Source organism: Equus quagga, chromosome 9 (assembly GCF_021613505.1).
Source record: "Equus quagga isolate Etosha38 chromosome 9, UCLA_HA_Equagga_1.0, whole genome shotgun sequence".
In the NCBI taxonomy this organism is placed as follows: Eukaryota; Metazoa; Chordata; class Mammalia; order Perissodactyla; family Equidae; genus Equus; species Equus quagga.
In genome coordinates this window covers 66,400,851-66,416,362 of record NC_060275.1, presented here as the reverse complement: position 1 = coordinate 66,416,362, position 15,512 = coordinate 66,400,851, and the positions used below count along the sequence as shown (strand labels likewise).

Here is a 15,512-nt window from a genome sequence, read left to right as displayed (position 1 = left end):
CCAATTCATCCTGGCCCTATTGCATCCTGTCGTATCAATAATGAATGTCAATCAAAGCTGTTTTGTAGGGGTGACGAGCAAACACTGCAAGTCACACGGCTGGAGTATGTGGAGAAGACAGGAACCTCGTCCTCGGATGACCCCAAGCTGCCCAGGAACCAAAAGTTCCCTAACTCCAGCGCTCAATGTGAGGAGAAAGCAGAATGGGGGACCTAAGGGGAAGTGAGGGGTCCCTTGATTGGCAGCACACCGAACTTAGAAAACTGTTACCCTCCCACCCTCCACTCAGATTCCACCAAGTCAGCATTTGGTATAACCACTGCCACTCCCAACTCCTTTAAAGTGCGTGCCCACTTCAGCTCAGGGAGACAGGTCCGAGCTTTGCATCCTGTCTCCTTGCTAGTTGGCCATGCAATAAAGCTCTTCTCTCAAAAGCTGGTATGGTAGTTTCAGCTTCTACGTGCATCAGGCAGCGAGCCCTTGCTCTGTGACAGGTGTCCATCATTACATGTCGATTTCTGTGAAGACTACATCATGGTCACCACCCAAAGACTAACTACCATCCCTCAGCACACACATGTGCCCTGCCACCCCTTTCACTGTCCTTCCCACCCCTTCTCCTCTAGGAACCACCAATCTGTTCTCTGTATCTGCGTGTTCATCTTCCACATATGAGTGAAATCATAGAGGGTTTGTCTCTCTGTCTGACTTATTTTGCTTAGCATAATTCCTTCAAGGTCCCTTTATGTTGTCGTAAATGGCAAGACATCATCTTTTTTCTGGCTGAGTAGTATTCCATTGTGTATATACACCACATCGTCTTTATTCAATCATCCGTCAATGGGCACTTAGGTTGTTTCCAAGTCTTAGCTCTTGTGAATAATGCTGCAGTGAACATAGGGGTGCAACTATCTTTTCAAATTAGTGTTTTCATGGCCCTTGGAAAAATACCCAGCAGTGGGATAGCTGGATCATATGGTAGATCTATTCTTAATTTTTTGAGGAGTCTCCATACTGTTTTCCATAGTGGCTGCACCAGTTTGCATTCCCACCAGCAGTGTGTGAGGGTTCCCTTTTCTCCACATCTTCTCCAACACTTGTGATTTCTTGTCTTTTTAATAACAACCATTCTGATGGGTGTGAGGTGGTATCTTATTATAGTTTTGATTTGCATTTCCCTAATGATTAGTGATGTTGAACATCTTGTGATATGCTTGTTGGCTATCTGTATATCTTCTTTGGAAAAAATGTCTGTTCAGACTCTTTGTCCATATTTTAATTGGGTCCAAAGGTAGTCTGAAGCAACCAAAGAAGCAAGACACAAGCTGGGAGAAAATACTGGCAATGCATATAGACAACAAAGAACTTGTACCCGGAATACAAAATGAATTCTTACAACAATCAGAGGATAAATAATCCAATTAAAACATGGGTAAAAGGTTTGAACAGACACTTGAACGAAAATATATGGATGGACAACAGCACATAAAAGGACGCTCAATATCATCAGTCATCAGAGAAATAAATCAAGACCACAGTGAGGCACCAGCACACACCCGCCAGAACGGCCAAAACTGAAAGGACGGATTATACTAAAGTGCTGACGAGGATGTGGACCAGTTGGAACTTACACATTGTTGGTGACAACATAAAATGGGAAAACCATTTTGGAAAACAGTTCGGCAGCTTCTCAAATAATTAAACATACATGTATCTACTGTAGGATCTAGCCATTTCACGCCTAGGTGTTTACCCAAGAGAAATGACAGCGTGTGTCCACACAAAGATGTCCACACGAATGTTCACGGCGACTTTATTTGTAACGGCCAACAAACGGAAACAATCCAAATGTCCATTAACTGGTGAATGGATGAACAAACTGTGGTCCGTCCACACAATGGAATACTTCTCAGCCATAGAAAGGGATGGACAACTGACACATGCGACAGTGTGGCTGGGTCTTTATACCACCAGCCAGAGCAGCTGGCTCCGCCTGGGGGAGCCTTAGCCCCACCCCGGAGTTGGGCTCTGCTCTGAGCAAGGTCTCTGGACCAGCGGAAAGTCTGTTTCTTATGCTTCTCAGTCACTGATTTAAAATTTGTCAAGGTCCCTTTTAAGTGCAAATCTAAAGTCTCCACAAGACAGCTTGCGCAGAGGCCCAGGGCTCCGAGGCCAGATGGGGAGCGCTGTACGAGTTTCCTGAGGCCGCTGTAGCTTAGAGCAATAGACAGTCATTCTCCACGGCCTGGAGGCCAGAAGTCCGGAATCCAGGTGTGGCGGGGCGCACAGCTGCCGAGGCCCTGAGGGAGGAGCCCGCCCCCGCCCCTCTCCTGACTTCTGGTGGCTCCAGTGATCCTTGGCGTCCTGTGTAGAAGTTTCACTCTCGTCTCTGCCTCTGTGCCCACGTGGCTTTCTCCCTGTGTCTGTCCCTTTTCCTCTTCTTATAAGGACACGGTCCTTGGATTCAGGGCCCGCACTAATCCAGTATGAGCTTACCTTAATTTAACTAAGCGCATCTGTCAAGACCCTATTTTCAAATAAGCTCACGTTCTGTGGCTCCAGGTGAACAGGAATTTCGGGGGGACCCTGGTGAACCCAGTGCAGGGGCCTCGACTGTCAGGTGAGCAGCGGACACTCTCCTGGGGGCCACAGGAGCCAGGGCAGGCGTGTGGGCAGAGGGAGGTGCAGCCAGCTCTCAGGGTCACAAAGACCCCAGGGGCTGGTGCAGGGCCAGCACACAGGCCTGCAGGGTCTGGGTGCAAAGGGGAGCAGGGGGGCCTGCTGGGGGGGGGCTAGTCAGGAGGGGAGAACCTGTGTGTGAGGGAGGGTGGCACAATGCACCCCGGGGTGGGAACGCTCACCTCACTCCGATGCTTTAAATAGGGTTATTCGCTCACAGGCTTGGGGCAGGAGACACAGAGATTCACACTCGGATCTGACTGAGCAGATCTGAGGCAATGGCCAGAATGACTTTTCCAGAGAACACAGAGCATCAAGCCCCAGAATCCATTTATTTCACATGCATGGATGAAGTCTCCAGCCAAGGGTCAGGCGGGGCCCAGGGACGAGAGCTTGCCTGGCCCAGCTGACCCTGGTCGCCAGTGACATAAGGTAACAGAGCCTCCTAATCACGCAGCACCCAGGCCTGTCCCCACCCAGACCCGACTCGCTGTGTGACCTCAGGCAACCTCGCTGATCCTCAGTTTCTCCCTCTGTAAAGTGGGTTCGCGGTCCTCAGGATGAGACGGGGAAAGTGTCCAGGCCCAGGAGGAAGATGTGAGCATTACTTCCTCCTCCCTCTCCCCTCCTGCTCCCAAGGTCCCATGACGTCTGCACACCAAGAGGAGGGAAGCAGGAAGGGGTGAGGAGGGAGGGCTGGGGTCCAACCCTCCACGAGTCTCTGGTTTGCTCTGTGACCTTGGCCAAATGGCTGCTCCTCTCCAGGCCTTAGTTTCCCCGCCTGTGATGCGGGGTGCAGGGAGTCGGGCCTGAGGACCTCCAAAATCCTTGCTGAGGTTCAGACACCTCCCGGGGGAGAGCTGGGGACTTCCTTAGACCCTCGTGCTAGGCCTGGGGGTTTCCCATGTTGTCCAGAGGAGACTCCAACCTCTTTCTATTGTAGGTAGAGAAATATTCGGCCTCGTTTTCGGCAAGCAGGCAGGGGTGCAGCATCTAAGACTAGGGGCTGGCTGGAAGCTGGGGGCTGGATAGATGACCTCCTGGAGGCGGGGCTTCACCTCTTCCCACAGGGCGGGACCTGCTGTCCCAAGCTCGTTTACATACATCACAGTCCAGCCAATCAGAGCCCAAGGTCATTGGCCCGTGGCCTTGGATTGGCCCACCCTGAGGTTCCATCCCAGGTGGCAGTCCCCGGCTGGCTCAGAGGTCAGTTTCCCGCAGGTCACCACCACCATCATGTCCACTGCCAGGGGTCCAGGAGCCAGCTCCATTCCCCTCCTTCTGCTCCAGGAAGAGCAGATGGTCCTCATCAGTAGGCAGGAAGTCAGGAGGCCTCTTGGCTCCAGGTGGCAGTTCCTCAGCACCCTGGGGGGAGGAGAGAATACAGACCCCATCAGAGACCCCATTTCTGCTTCAAGAAAATCTTTCCCCACAGCAGCTGGAGAGAGCTTTAAAATACCAGCAAGATCCCTTCCCTCCCCAACCATCCCCTTGTCAAGCCTGCTCTGGCCTCAGGGCCTTTGCACCTGCTGTGCCCTCTACTGAGAATGCCCTTCCTCTCCATCTCCCTATGGCTGGCTCCTCTTCATTCTGGGCTCTGTCAATGTTACCTCTTCCAAGAGGCCACCTCCATCCTAGAAACCTGCTTTTTTGTCTTCCTAATACTCATCGCCTGCTGAGGTCCTACCAATTTCTCATGTTAGCTTTCATCTCCCCTGCGAGACAGTGGGCTCGAACTCCAGCCCAGAGCAGGGCAGGGTACACAGCAAATGCTTAATAAATGAGGAAATGAAACAGGGAATCCAAACCAGGGCAGGCCTGGATCAGGCCCCCAGGGACAACGTTTGCCAAACTCAGGGCATTCACATGGCAACCACGCAGCTTTGGCCAAAGTCAGTCCACCCACCGCTGTGCTCTTATGTAAGAGTTTCTCTAAGTTAACTCACTTTTGAAGTAAGTCATTTTATTTTGAGATGACATTTTATATCAATATCCTAAAGGCAAACCAGTTTCACCTGACATAGATTGGAGTAATTGTAACAAAAGATACGATGCACAGCAGGAAATTCTGCCCACTCCTTGTGAAAGGCAATGATAAAGCGTTGAAGACACACCAGCTGCCCGCTGCGCCTTTCCACTGGGTGTAACACGAGGGTGAGGAAGACAGTCACTCACCATGTCACTGCCCTGGATGACGGCCATGCCCAGAGCCCCTGAAGCCACTTCACTGGCCCAGCCCCCACTCTGGAAGCCCAGCCCTGAGACCTACTTTCACCAAAGTGTCGTCCAGGGTGGCCACTTCTTCCTTGGGGGCCACCGATGCCGTCTGCCGTGTGAGGTCCCACCACAGCAGTCCAGGACCCAGGGCACTGCGCTTGGTAGGGCCTGAGGGGCAGAGAGAAACAGGGGCTTGTGGTGAGGCGTGGGGGAACTGGAGGCCCTGGGGGGAGAGAGAGAGAGCTCTGATGGTTTCCAATCCCAGGTGCGACAGTGACCCCCTGGGGGGCCCTGGCAAGCCTCTGCCCTCTCTGGGCTTCAGTTTGCTCATCTACACAGTGGGGGTCATAATACAACATCAGTGGGTGTCTGGGAGGGTCTAGCGTGTGGTTCCGCTCACTGCCGTGTGCCCAGCGTCTAGAATAGAGCCTGGCACGGAGAAGGACTCAGTGGAGGCCTGGCGAGTGTGGAGGCCGAGGCTCAGGAAGCAGGGACAGGCGCTGTTATCACGACTGAGTTCTCTCGCGCGCTCTCCGCCTCTCCGCGGGGTGCCGAGTGCCCGAGGGGCAGGGAGCGGCCAAGGTCCTGGCGGGAAACATTTCAGCACCAGGGACAGCACCGCGGGCCCCGCTCCGCAGCCTCCAGCGAGGACTCCGTCCCTCGTCCCTGGGGTGCAGGAGGCACTAGAGAGGCGGCAGCCGGGCCTCAGTTTCTGCCTTTGCAAAATCGGACAAGGCCTGTGGGGAGCCAGGTTGTCCTGTCCTGAAGGTGACGAAGCGAAAAGGGTGTAGATGCGTCCAGCACGCAGTGGCCTCTTGCCCAAGGAGCCTGCCTCCTCTCCCTGCCCAGTGGTTCCTGGAGGCAGAGGGACGGACAAGGAGACCTCTGTCTGAGGGTCTTACCTGTCATACGCCCTGCTCACCTGTCAGGCAGCTGACGAGGGCTCCACATAGCACAGTGCTCAGCGTGCCCAGGGCACCATAATAAAGATAGGAAATGGCGTAGAAACTGTCAGCTAAGGCAGGTCGACCAGGGTCCATTCCGGGGCTGGGGGCGGGAGAGGTGGGCATGAGTCCAAAAGTCACTCCCAATCCGTTCGCTTGTCCCTGTCTCCACTGCCACAGACTAGCCCAGTCCTCCACGGGTCCTCACCCGGACATATGCAGCAGCCAATTTTCTCTCCCTCCTGCTGTCCCATCCCGGGCACTCGCCACCCACAGCCGGGGGAGTGTTACTAAAATGTAACTCAGATCGCCTCCTGCCACTGCTCATCATCCTCCATGGCTCCCTACTGCCCTCAGAATCAAACCAAATTAAACTCTCAGGAGAAAACACACGTGTAAAGCTTTATGACCTTGGATTTGGCAGCAGTTTCTTAAACATGACACCAAAAGCACAAGCAACCAAAGGAAGCAGATAAACTGGACTTCAGCAAAATTAAAAAGTGTTGTGTGTCAAAAGACACTGTGAAAAAAATGAAAAGACAGTCCACAGAATGGGAGAAAATATTTGCAAATCATTTGTCTGATAAGGATCTAGTATTCAGAATGCATAAAGATACAAGGAATACATAAATTACATAAAGTACTTAAATAAATCAAAAGATAAATGACCCAATTTAAAAATGGGCAAAAGATCTGAACAGATATTTCTCCAAAGGAGACATAAATGTGGCCAATAAGTGTATGAAAAGATGGTCAACATCGTTAGCCATCAGGAAATGCAAATCAAAACCAGAGTGGGAACCCACCTCACGCCCACTAGGATGGTCAGACACACACACACACACGGAGGGAAAACAGCAAGAACGATGTTGGCGAGAATGTGGAAGAACTGAAACCCTCACACGCTGCAGGTGGGGTTGCAAAACGATGCCGCCACTGGGGAACACAGCCTGGTGGCTCCTCCAAAAGTTAAACATACGGCTGCCCCAGGGCCAAGTGGTTGACTCCGCGCGCTCTGTTTCGGCGGCCCAGGATTTTGCTGGTTCGGATCCTGGGCATGGACATGGCACCGCTGGTCAGGCCACGCTGGGGCAGCGTCCCACATGCCACAAATAGAAGGACCCAGAACTAAAATATACAACCATGTACTGGGGGAATTTGGGGAGAAAAAGAAAAAAAAAGACTGGCAACAGATGTTAGCGCAGGTGCCAATATTTAACGACAACAAAAAAAGCTAAACAAAGAATTATCATATGATCCAGCAATTCCACTCCTAGATATAGACCCAAGAAAAATGAAACCCTATGTCCACAGCAAAACTTGTACACAAACGCTCATAGCACACTAGTCACAATCACCAAAAAGTGGAAACGACCCAAATGTCCATCAACGGATGATGGACAAACAAAACGTGGTCCATCCACACAGTGGACTATTACTCAGCCATAGAAAGAGAGGCAGCCCTGACGCGCACCACAACGTGGGTGAACCTCGAAAACCTCACGCTGAGTGAGAGAAGCTGACAGAGGCCACACGGTGCATGATCCCATTTACACGAAACGTCCAGAACCGGCAAATCCAGAGAGACAGAAAGTGGATCAGCGGGTGCCAGGGGCTGGGGGAGGGAGTGCTGACGGACATGGGGCTTCTTTTTGAGGTGCTGCAAACGTTCTTGAGTTAGATAGTGGTGACGGTTGTATAACCGTGTGAATATAGTAAAAATCACTTTTAGATGGTTAATTTTATGGTCTGTGAATTGCATCTCAATTAAAAAGAAGAAAGAATCAGACCACATTCCTCTGGCTGGACCTCTTCTCCCATCCTTTCTCCTCCCATTGAATCCACGCAACGTCCCCAGAGTTGGAATATGCACTCAACTGAACCCGGCCTCAGGGCCTTGGCACCTTCCATTCCCTCCGCTGGGAACGCCCTTTCCTCGCCCCTTCCCAAGCCACACTCTTCCTTCTTCGGGATTCAGTTTGAGGGTCCTCCGCTGACCGCACCTCTCAGGCCACGCCCCCCCACCCAGCCCGCTCACCTGGGGGCCCCGCCGGAGGCGTTGGCGGCGAGGAGCGGGCCCAGGAGGCCGGAGGCGTTGGCGGGGGGCTCAGCGCAGCCGGCGGCCGATGACTTCAGGACCCCCATGGACTGCGCGCTGGGCGGGTAGAGGGCGGCGCCCACCGCCACCCACAGCGACAGCGCCAGGCCCGCGGCCAGCCCGCTGAGCACGCCCTGGGGGCGGGGCGGGCGTCAGGGGCGGGCTCCACCGGGCGACCCCAGCCCCTCCCGCCCTCCGCGCTCACCCGCGTGTTGCAGGCGGGGAGGAGCATTCCCAGGATGAAGGTTCCGAGGAGGGGGCCGCTGACGACTCCCATGACGGTGAAGGAGCCCTGGGGGAGCGAGAGGCCGGGGCTGAGGGCAGAGCCGTCCCACCTCTCCTGGCCTCAGTTTACCCGCTGGGAAAGCTAGACCTGAGGAATTCCACTGAGGGCCTTGAGGCTCCTCTGTGCTTCAGTTTCCCTAAAGGGGAGGGGACTTCCTATTCCTGCCTCTCCTCCCTGTGTTGGAGGCAAAGATGCTGACTCTCTCTCCTGACTAGTGCGGTCCCACCTCCAAGCCAGGCAGGCCCTCCCTGACCCCAGGCCGCCGTCCCGTCCCCCCCTCGCCGCCCAGCCAGCTGGCTGCAGGAAGTATCCGGTGGCATCAGAGAGAACTCGGTTCTGCCACTGACAGTCTAACTCTCTCTCAGCCTCAGTTGAGTGCGGACGATGCCCCAGCTCTGGGCGGAGACAGGGCGGGTGGGCGAGGGGGCTCACCTGGAGGACGCCGCCCCCCAGCAGCGAGGACAGAGCCGCCACGGTGAGGCAGGCTGAGCCGTAGATGAGTGCTGTAGCGGATGGGGGTGGCACGGTCAGCGGGAGAGACCCCCCTGGCCCCCACCCAGGTCCCCCCAACTCACAGAGCCCCTTGGAGATGAGTATGAGTCTCTGGGGCGCCAGGCTCGGCAGCCGAGGTTTGATGAGGTCCTCCACGGTGACGGCAGCCATGGCGTTGATGCTCGTGGAGGCGGTGCTGGGGGCGCAAGGCGGGGGAGCTGGGTCATCAGGCCCCACCAAGGGACTGGCCACACCTCCTCTGCGGCCCGCCTGCAGGGGGGGCCCGCAGCTGCCCCTTCCATCTGAACTGCCAGGACCCCACCCAGCCCAAGGTCAGAGGTGTGGATGACAGAATCCCTCAAGAGTGGAGGAGATGTCCACCCCCACCCCCACCCTGCAAACCTGAGACATCCCCACGGGAGCAAGGACCCCATGACCAAGGACAGGAATAACACAAGTTCTCATCACAGAGCAATAATGGGGCAGAGAACTGCCACATGGGACCCTGGTCACAGCTGGATCAGGGCTGAGGCCTGAGGTCATGGAGAATTTGAAACCACCAGAATGTGAGGCCCTGGGGACAGGAGTAGGGGACCACTTGGTCACAGCCGTGCCCAGATTTGGAACAGCCGTACCTGCTACATAGGAGGTGGTCAAGAAACCCTTGTTTGCGGGACCAAGGATGGGAGGGGGCAGGCAGGTGTGCCCTCCCAGGTGATGAGATGGTGGAGACCCCGCGGCTGGGGTCCCTGTGCTCAGGGCATGCCTTCTGCCGGAGCCCATGAGCTGCCCGCTGGGGACCGAGCAGGGACTGTAAATGAGCGATGTGCCCGGGACATTCTCTCCTGCAGGGGTGGCCCTTGGGACGAGGAGGCCTGAGGGGCCTGGCTGTGGCCGCTCACCTGAGGGTGCCGCTGTAGGCACAGGCCAGGAAGAGCCCCGGCACCCCAGGCAGGTCCTTGAAGATGTCCAGCACCAGCAGGGGCATGTACTGGGGAGGCAGGGAGGCCTTCAGACAGCAGCACCCCGAGGCCTGGCTTCTGTCTGGCCCCCACTCCCTGTCCCTAGCACCCAGGACAGACCGGGCTCACCGTGGGCACTTGGTGTGTGTTTGTTGAGTGACTGTGTGCCCCGGAGGACTGTCACAGCCCCACCGTGCCCAGAGCCCTGGGATCCTGGTGAGGCCCCCTCCTGTCATCCCCTCTCTACTGACGAAGACAGCAAGGCTGAGAGGGGCCATCCGTGCCCAAGGTTGCGCAGGCAGGTGCTCCAGGCGCTGAGCCCGCGGGAGACAGGGATGGGGTGCCCACGCAGCCTCTGCCAACTCTGAGCCCCGTGGCAAGAGCTCCAGCCGGGGTGTGACCTGGGCATGGCTCCTGGGCCTGGCACTGACCCTGACTTGCCTGTGGGCCTCAGGCAGTTGCTTCCCACCTCTCCAGCCTCAGTTTCCTTATCTGTAAAGTGGGGGCCACGACAATCTTGACCTCATCGTGTGTTGAAGGGAACAGCATGAGGCAGAGCAGGTGCTTGCGACACCGGAGCTGGTCATTATTGTTAATCTCAACACTGTTACTTCATGCTGGGTCTGGGCCTCTCCTCCCTGACATCCCTCAGGGCGTCTTCGACTCCAGGTCGGCATGTGCCCCTGCCCTGCTCACCCACGCATGGCTCCCCATCACCTCCCAGCCTCATCTTCCTCACTCCTCTCAGATCCTCCTCTGAGCCAAGCTCTTTCCTGCCTCTGGACCTTTGCACAGACTGTTCTCGCTGCTAGGAATGCTCTTCCACCCTCGCCTCCAGAAATTCATCCACACAGAGGTTCAGAGTGTGGGTAAGGGGGCTGGGAGCAGCCTAGGAGCCTGGGCCAGACTCACCTGGTCCGGGGCAGAGATGCGCCCCGTGAGGAGAGGGTCACAGTCAATATAGAACGTGAACATGACGATACCACAGCTAGCAGCGCTGCACACGATCAGGAACAAGCCCAGCTGGTTGATGAGCAGGGCCCTGGGGGGAGCGGCAGCCTCAGGCTGGGGAGGGAGCAGCACGTCCCAGAACCTCTCCCCCCCCCCCCCCCCCCGCCCCTTCTAAACACTCACAGCTTGGCCTGCTTCTCTGTGCGGCAGGCCACATAGCGCTGCACCTGTGCTTGGTTCACACCGTACATTGAGAGCCACACCAACGTGCCGCCCACCACAAAAGTCCAGAATGTGTAGCGACTCCGTGGGTCCAGGTTGAAGCTAGATGAGGGCAGAGCAAGTCAGCCGTATGGGGATGCCACACTGACTTCATCCTCCCTAGGTCCCCAGATGGTCATTCTGGAACTCATGGGCCTTAAGGGGATATTTGGGGTGGGTTTTGAAGTGTGAGTAGGAGTTTGCCAGATAGCTTGAAAATTCATTTATTTGTTTACTGAGTCTTCCATGTATGCATTCCAAAACCATTTTTTCTGTGCCCAGCAGGAACCTCAGAAAGCCATCAGTCCACGGTCTGGGCTGGGGGCTGGGGTGGTGCAGAGGTCTGGGCCAGATGGAGGAATGGGGGCTAGGGGAGTACAGAGAGGGAGAGCCAGAGTGCTATCTGTGAGGAGTCTGGGGAGGGGAGCAGGGAGGGCTTCCTAGAGCAGGAGACATTGGCTGGCTTCTCCCAGGGCAGAGGGAGGCCAGCTCCCTCACTTAGCAGTTTCTTCCTCTGCATTTCCACTCACTCCATCAGGTTGACCCGGGAGTGGTTCTGGGCCAGCTGGAGCAAGTGCCTGGGGCCGCCCATGAGCACAGTCCCACGGGCCAGGACAACCCAGAAGCCAGCCAGCATCACCACGACCTGGAACACGTCAGTCCAGATCACAGCCTTCATGCCGCCCTGCAAGATGTGACCGAGAGGGTGGGGTCAGACAGGGACCCGGCTGGGCAGATGCCCACCTCTGCCTCAGTTTCCTCATCTGTAAAATGGGGTTGATAACAGTACCTCCCTGTGGGTGAGGTTGGGAGAGAAATGCCTGGAACAGAGCCTGGCATGCACGCATGTTCTGTGCATGAGAGAGCTGGTCACCACTGCCATTATCGTGAGCTGCTGTTTTACCCTCCATGGCAGCCCCTGGATTTTCCTGTGCAGAAGCCCCTCCCCACCTTGAGGGAGGGCCCTTCAGATGAGGCCAATCCCCTCCCAGCTCCAGGAACAGCCAGTCAGGGACACCTCAGCCCCCCAAACTTCTGTGAGTGGCTCATCCTGCACACAAGGCCAGAGGCAGCCAGACAGCCCTCCTGGGGCACCAGCCAGCCCATCCTGAAACAGGAGCTCCCTTTCTGCCAGACGGAAGCCCAAAGGCGCAGAAGCCTGAAGTTGATGGGGTCCCTAGAGATGGGAGAGTAGCCCCTGGATCCAGCCATCCCTGAAACTAGATTATCCCTCGACATTCAGCAAAAAGTCTTTCAAATCACCTTTTATCATAAGGATGAGGAAACAGGCCCAGCTGGGACACAGGCTTCCTTGGGAGGAAGAGAAGGTAGAGAATGGACAGACGGGCCCAGGGTCTCCCCCTCTCAGTGAGCACGGAGCCCCCATGTCGGGTGGGGGGTACTCACCACAGTCGTGTAGAAGGTGCAGATGGCTCCGGTGGACAGGAGCGACGCCCAGATGTCCAGCCCAGTCACTGGGAAAGGAGACCCCCCATTAGGCTGCTGGGCAGGTGCAAACTTGGCCCCCAGTGGCCTGGGCCCTCCTGTCTCCAGGGGAGCTCCTCCTTCCCCACTCTTCCACCTGGTCTCTAGCCTTCGGCCCGCCGGGTCACCCTCCCCGGGTCTCCCAGAGTCACACCTTGGTTGAGGATAAGCGCGGGGGCGTAGATCACGATGCCGGTGTACAGCATCTGCAGATGGACGGCGAGCGCGGTGAGGGAGGGCGGGCGGGCGGGGGACGGTGGCGCGGTGGCGGCTCTGGGCGGGGAGGGGCTCCAGAGGAGGCGGGGGAAGCGGGGCTTGGGGGAGGGGAAGGGGGCGGATGGGCGGGGCCAGGTCGAGCGAATCTGAGAGGCCTCCGGGCCAAACCCGTAGACTGGGGGGCGCAGGGGGCGGGGCCAGCGGCGTGGGCGGGGCCCGGGCGGGGCCCGGCGGGGTGGGGGCGGGACCCACGCGACTGGGTCGTGAAGGATGGAGGCGGCTGTGGGCGGGGCCGAGGCCACTCACTGTGGCCAGCAGGTACTGCAGGGTCCCGCAGAGCCGCACGGCGCGGCTGAAGCGCAGCTCCAGGTACTGCAAGGAGGAGCCGAGGGCTCGTGGTCACCTGGACGGGTCCTAGCCAGGGGCTGGAGGCCTCTGGGGTCCCGCACCCACCCTCTTGGCTTCTGCCCTCCCTCAGGCAGCCAACCGTGCTCTTGCTCGTGGAGACCCCGCCGAGCGCTCACACTCCGACCTGTCCGCACACACCTGTGCACACGCGCCATCCCCACGCCTGTGCACACGGCGTGTGCCAGGGAGGACGGTCCATCGAGTGTGCACACGTCGCCCCCTCTCCGCGCTCGGGGCTGATGGCCCCGGGGCGGCCGCCGCTCTAAGTACTCGGACTGTCAACATGCTCAGGGAGCAGACAGTGCCCGTAGCCAGCTGTTATTGGGCGCCTACTGCGTACCGGTCACAATTTTAATCCTTTTACTCACTGCCCTGGAGGTCCTGTAGTTAGCCTGGTTTGACATTTAGGAAACCCGAGCAGAGAGGCATGCCCCTTGCTCAAAGCAGGAGGAATCGGAGAAGTGGGTTTCGCCCCGAGCCTGCCGTCCGGGGAGCACAGGGGTGCACGCACGCCCAGGCATGTGGGGGGCAGAGTGCACCGGTCCACACGTGAGGGCCTCGCCCCCGCGGGCTTCCGCGGAAGACAGCCAGGCCCCCGGCTCCTCTTCCTCCTTCCTGCCCGTCGCCCCACCGCCTGCGGCCTCTTCCCGGAACCCTCCCCACCGGTGCGCCCGGCGGCCTCCAGCAGAGCCCCGAGGAGCCGGCCCGCGGCCCCGCGGTACCTGGTAGGTGCTGGTGAGGCCCAGGCGGTAGAAGACGGGCAGGAAGAAGGCGGCGGTGAGCAGGGAGTTGAGCAGCTGGCCCAGACACATCCAGAGGAACTTGAGGCCGTAGCGGTAGGCCTCGGCCGGCACGCCCAGCACCTGCACCGCCGACATGAAGCTGGCGGACAGCGAGAGGCCGACGGGCAGGGCCGCCAGGCGCCGGCCGCCCGTGAAGAAGTCCTCGGCGCTGCGCTGCCCGCCCCCCGCCAGCCCGACCCACAGCCCGATGCCCGTGGACACCAGCAGCATGAGCGCGAAGACGCCGTAGTCCCAGGCTCCGAACACGGCCGGCGCCCCGGCCTCGACGGCGGCCATGGGGCAGGTGCGGTCGCCCCGCTGCCCCGGGACGCACGACTGCGGGGAGGCGGGGGGTCTCGGCCTCCGCGGCGAGGCCTACGCCTGTCCCCTTCGGGCCCCTGCAGGAGGCCGTGACGGGGGCTCGGCCGGGGCTCCCGCGCCCGGAACCTGTGGATCCCTGCCGCGCTCGTCCGCCTCCCTGTCTCTCCTCTTCGTCTACGCGTCTGCCTCTCCGTCTGCCCGTCCACCTCCCCCCAGCTCGTCCGGCGGCCCCTGCAGCCGTGCCCCCGCCCAGCCAGCCGTCTGTCTGTCTGTCTGTCTGTCTGTCTCCCGGGGAGCCGTGCTCAGCGCTGACAACTGCAGGTCTCGGTGGGGCTCAAAGGGGCAGTTCGCAGCGGCGGGCTGCGGATTTATTGTGCTCCCGGGTCAGCGAAGCTCCGCCCCCGGCTTGGGGGCGGGCAGGACCCGCACCCTTTCCGCCCGAGACCGGGTCAGGCAGGTCGGGACAGGCCACGTGAGTGGCTGCTGGGGGTGGGGGCGGGGAGGCTCCAAATGCCCCCTTGCTTCCCGGGGCACTTTTCCCTGACCATGGGCTGTTAGTTTCCCCCGTCGACAGGTGGGGAAACTGAGGCTCGGAGATGGCACGTCACTCACCCCAGGCCACATAGCCAGGAGCGGTGGCTTCAGCATTCAAGTCCTCGCTTTGCTTTTGCACCTTGGGCTGTGGAGAGCCCCCTCTCCCGCAGGACTGGGTTCGCTTTCAGGGTTGTATCGTCCCATAAGGACAACGGGCTCTGCGTGAACCACTCCCCAAGCCGGCCCCGGGACCCAGCCTTTTCTCTAGAGCCTAGCGGGGGGTGGGACTGGGGGGGCGTCACGGCCCTCAGGCCAGGCTGAGCCGGAGTCATCGGGGTTCGAGTCCTGAGTGTGAACATACTCAAAGAAGTCTTTACTTCTCTCCGGGCCTCAGTTTCCCCTCTGTACACAGGGCTAGAACAGCCCCAGCCTCTGAGGGATGAACGGGACCAGCGTAACAGCAGCCTGGCACAGAGTCCGCAGCTCGTTCGTTTGTTCTTCGTCCTTCGTGGGTTCCTCCCGCGAACGCGCGGAGCGCCAGCCCCGTGCCGGGCGCCCAGCGTCTACCGGCGTTCGGGGAGGGGCTGTCAGTGGCCACGCACCGAATCAATGCAGACGCACAACTACCTGGGGGGGGGGGGGGGGGGGGTGTCTGCACGCCCCTATCGCACAAACGAGGAGACCGAGGTCCGGGCAGGGGAAGTCCCTTGCCTGGGGTCACGCCATCAAGGGACCCAGACCAGGTCATCTTGGGGTTTTCCTTTGGTCAGCTGGGAAGGACTTTGGACTCCGGAGGCTCTGAGCTCTGAGTTCGAGTCCTGACTCAGCCTCCACAAGCCGGGTAGATCTAAGGATCTGCCGGGTGAAACGCTAGGA

General features: G+C 58.5%; 1 protein-coding gene across 3 annotated transcripts; it reads right to left on the bottom strand.

Moving 5' to 3' along the window:
- Positions 1-2,836: 2,836 nt before the first annotated feature.
- SLC5A5 (solute carrier family 5 member 5) lies at positions 2,837-14,372 on the bottom strand. Of its 3 annotated transcripts, none has more exons than XM_046671091.1 (15): positions 13,722-14,372; positions 12,898-12,963; positions 12,530-12,581; positions 12,298-12,365; positions 11,421-11,575; positions 10,813-10,953; positions 10,591-10,720; positions 9,619-9,707; positions 8,800-8,912; positions 8,657-8,727; positions 8,144-8,230; positions 7,879-8,072; positions 5,819-5,943; positions 4,949-5,064; positions 2,837-4,044 (listed from the first exon to the last, which is right to left on the bottom strand). In XM_046671091.1, exons 1-15 carry the CDS (start codon positions 14,076-14,078, stop codon positions 3,880-3,882), a joined length of 1,929 nt encoding a protein of 642 aa, XP_046527047.1. In that variant the 5' UTR covers positions 14,079-14,372; the 3' UTR covers positions 2,837-3,879. The 3 variants fall into 3 exon arrangements, with proteins under 3 accessions (XP_046527047.1, XP_046527048.1, XP_046527046.1); XM_046671092.1 differs by having other exon boundaries at positions 8,657-8,709; XM_046671090.1 differs by having other exon boundaries at positions 8,657-8,912.
- Positions 14,373-15,512: the final 1,140 nt, after the last annotated feature.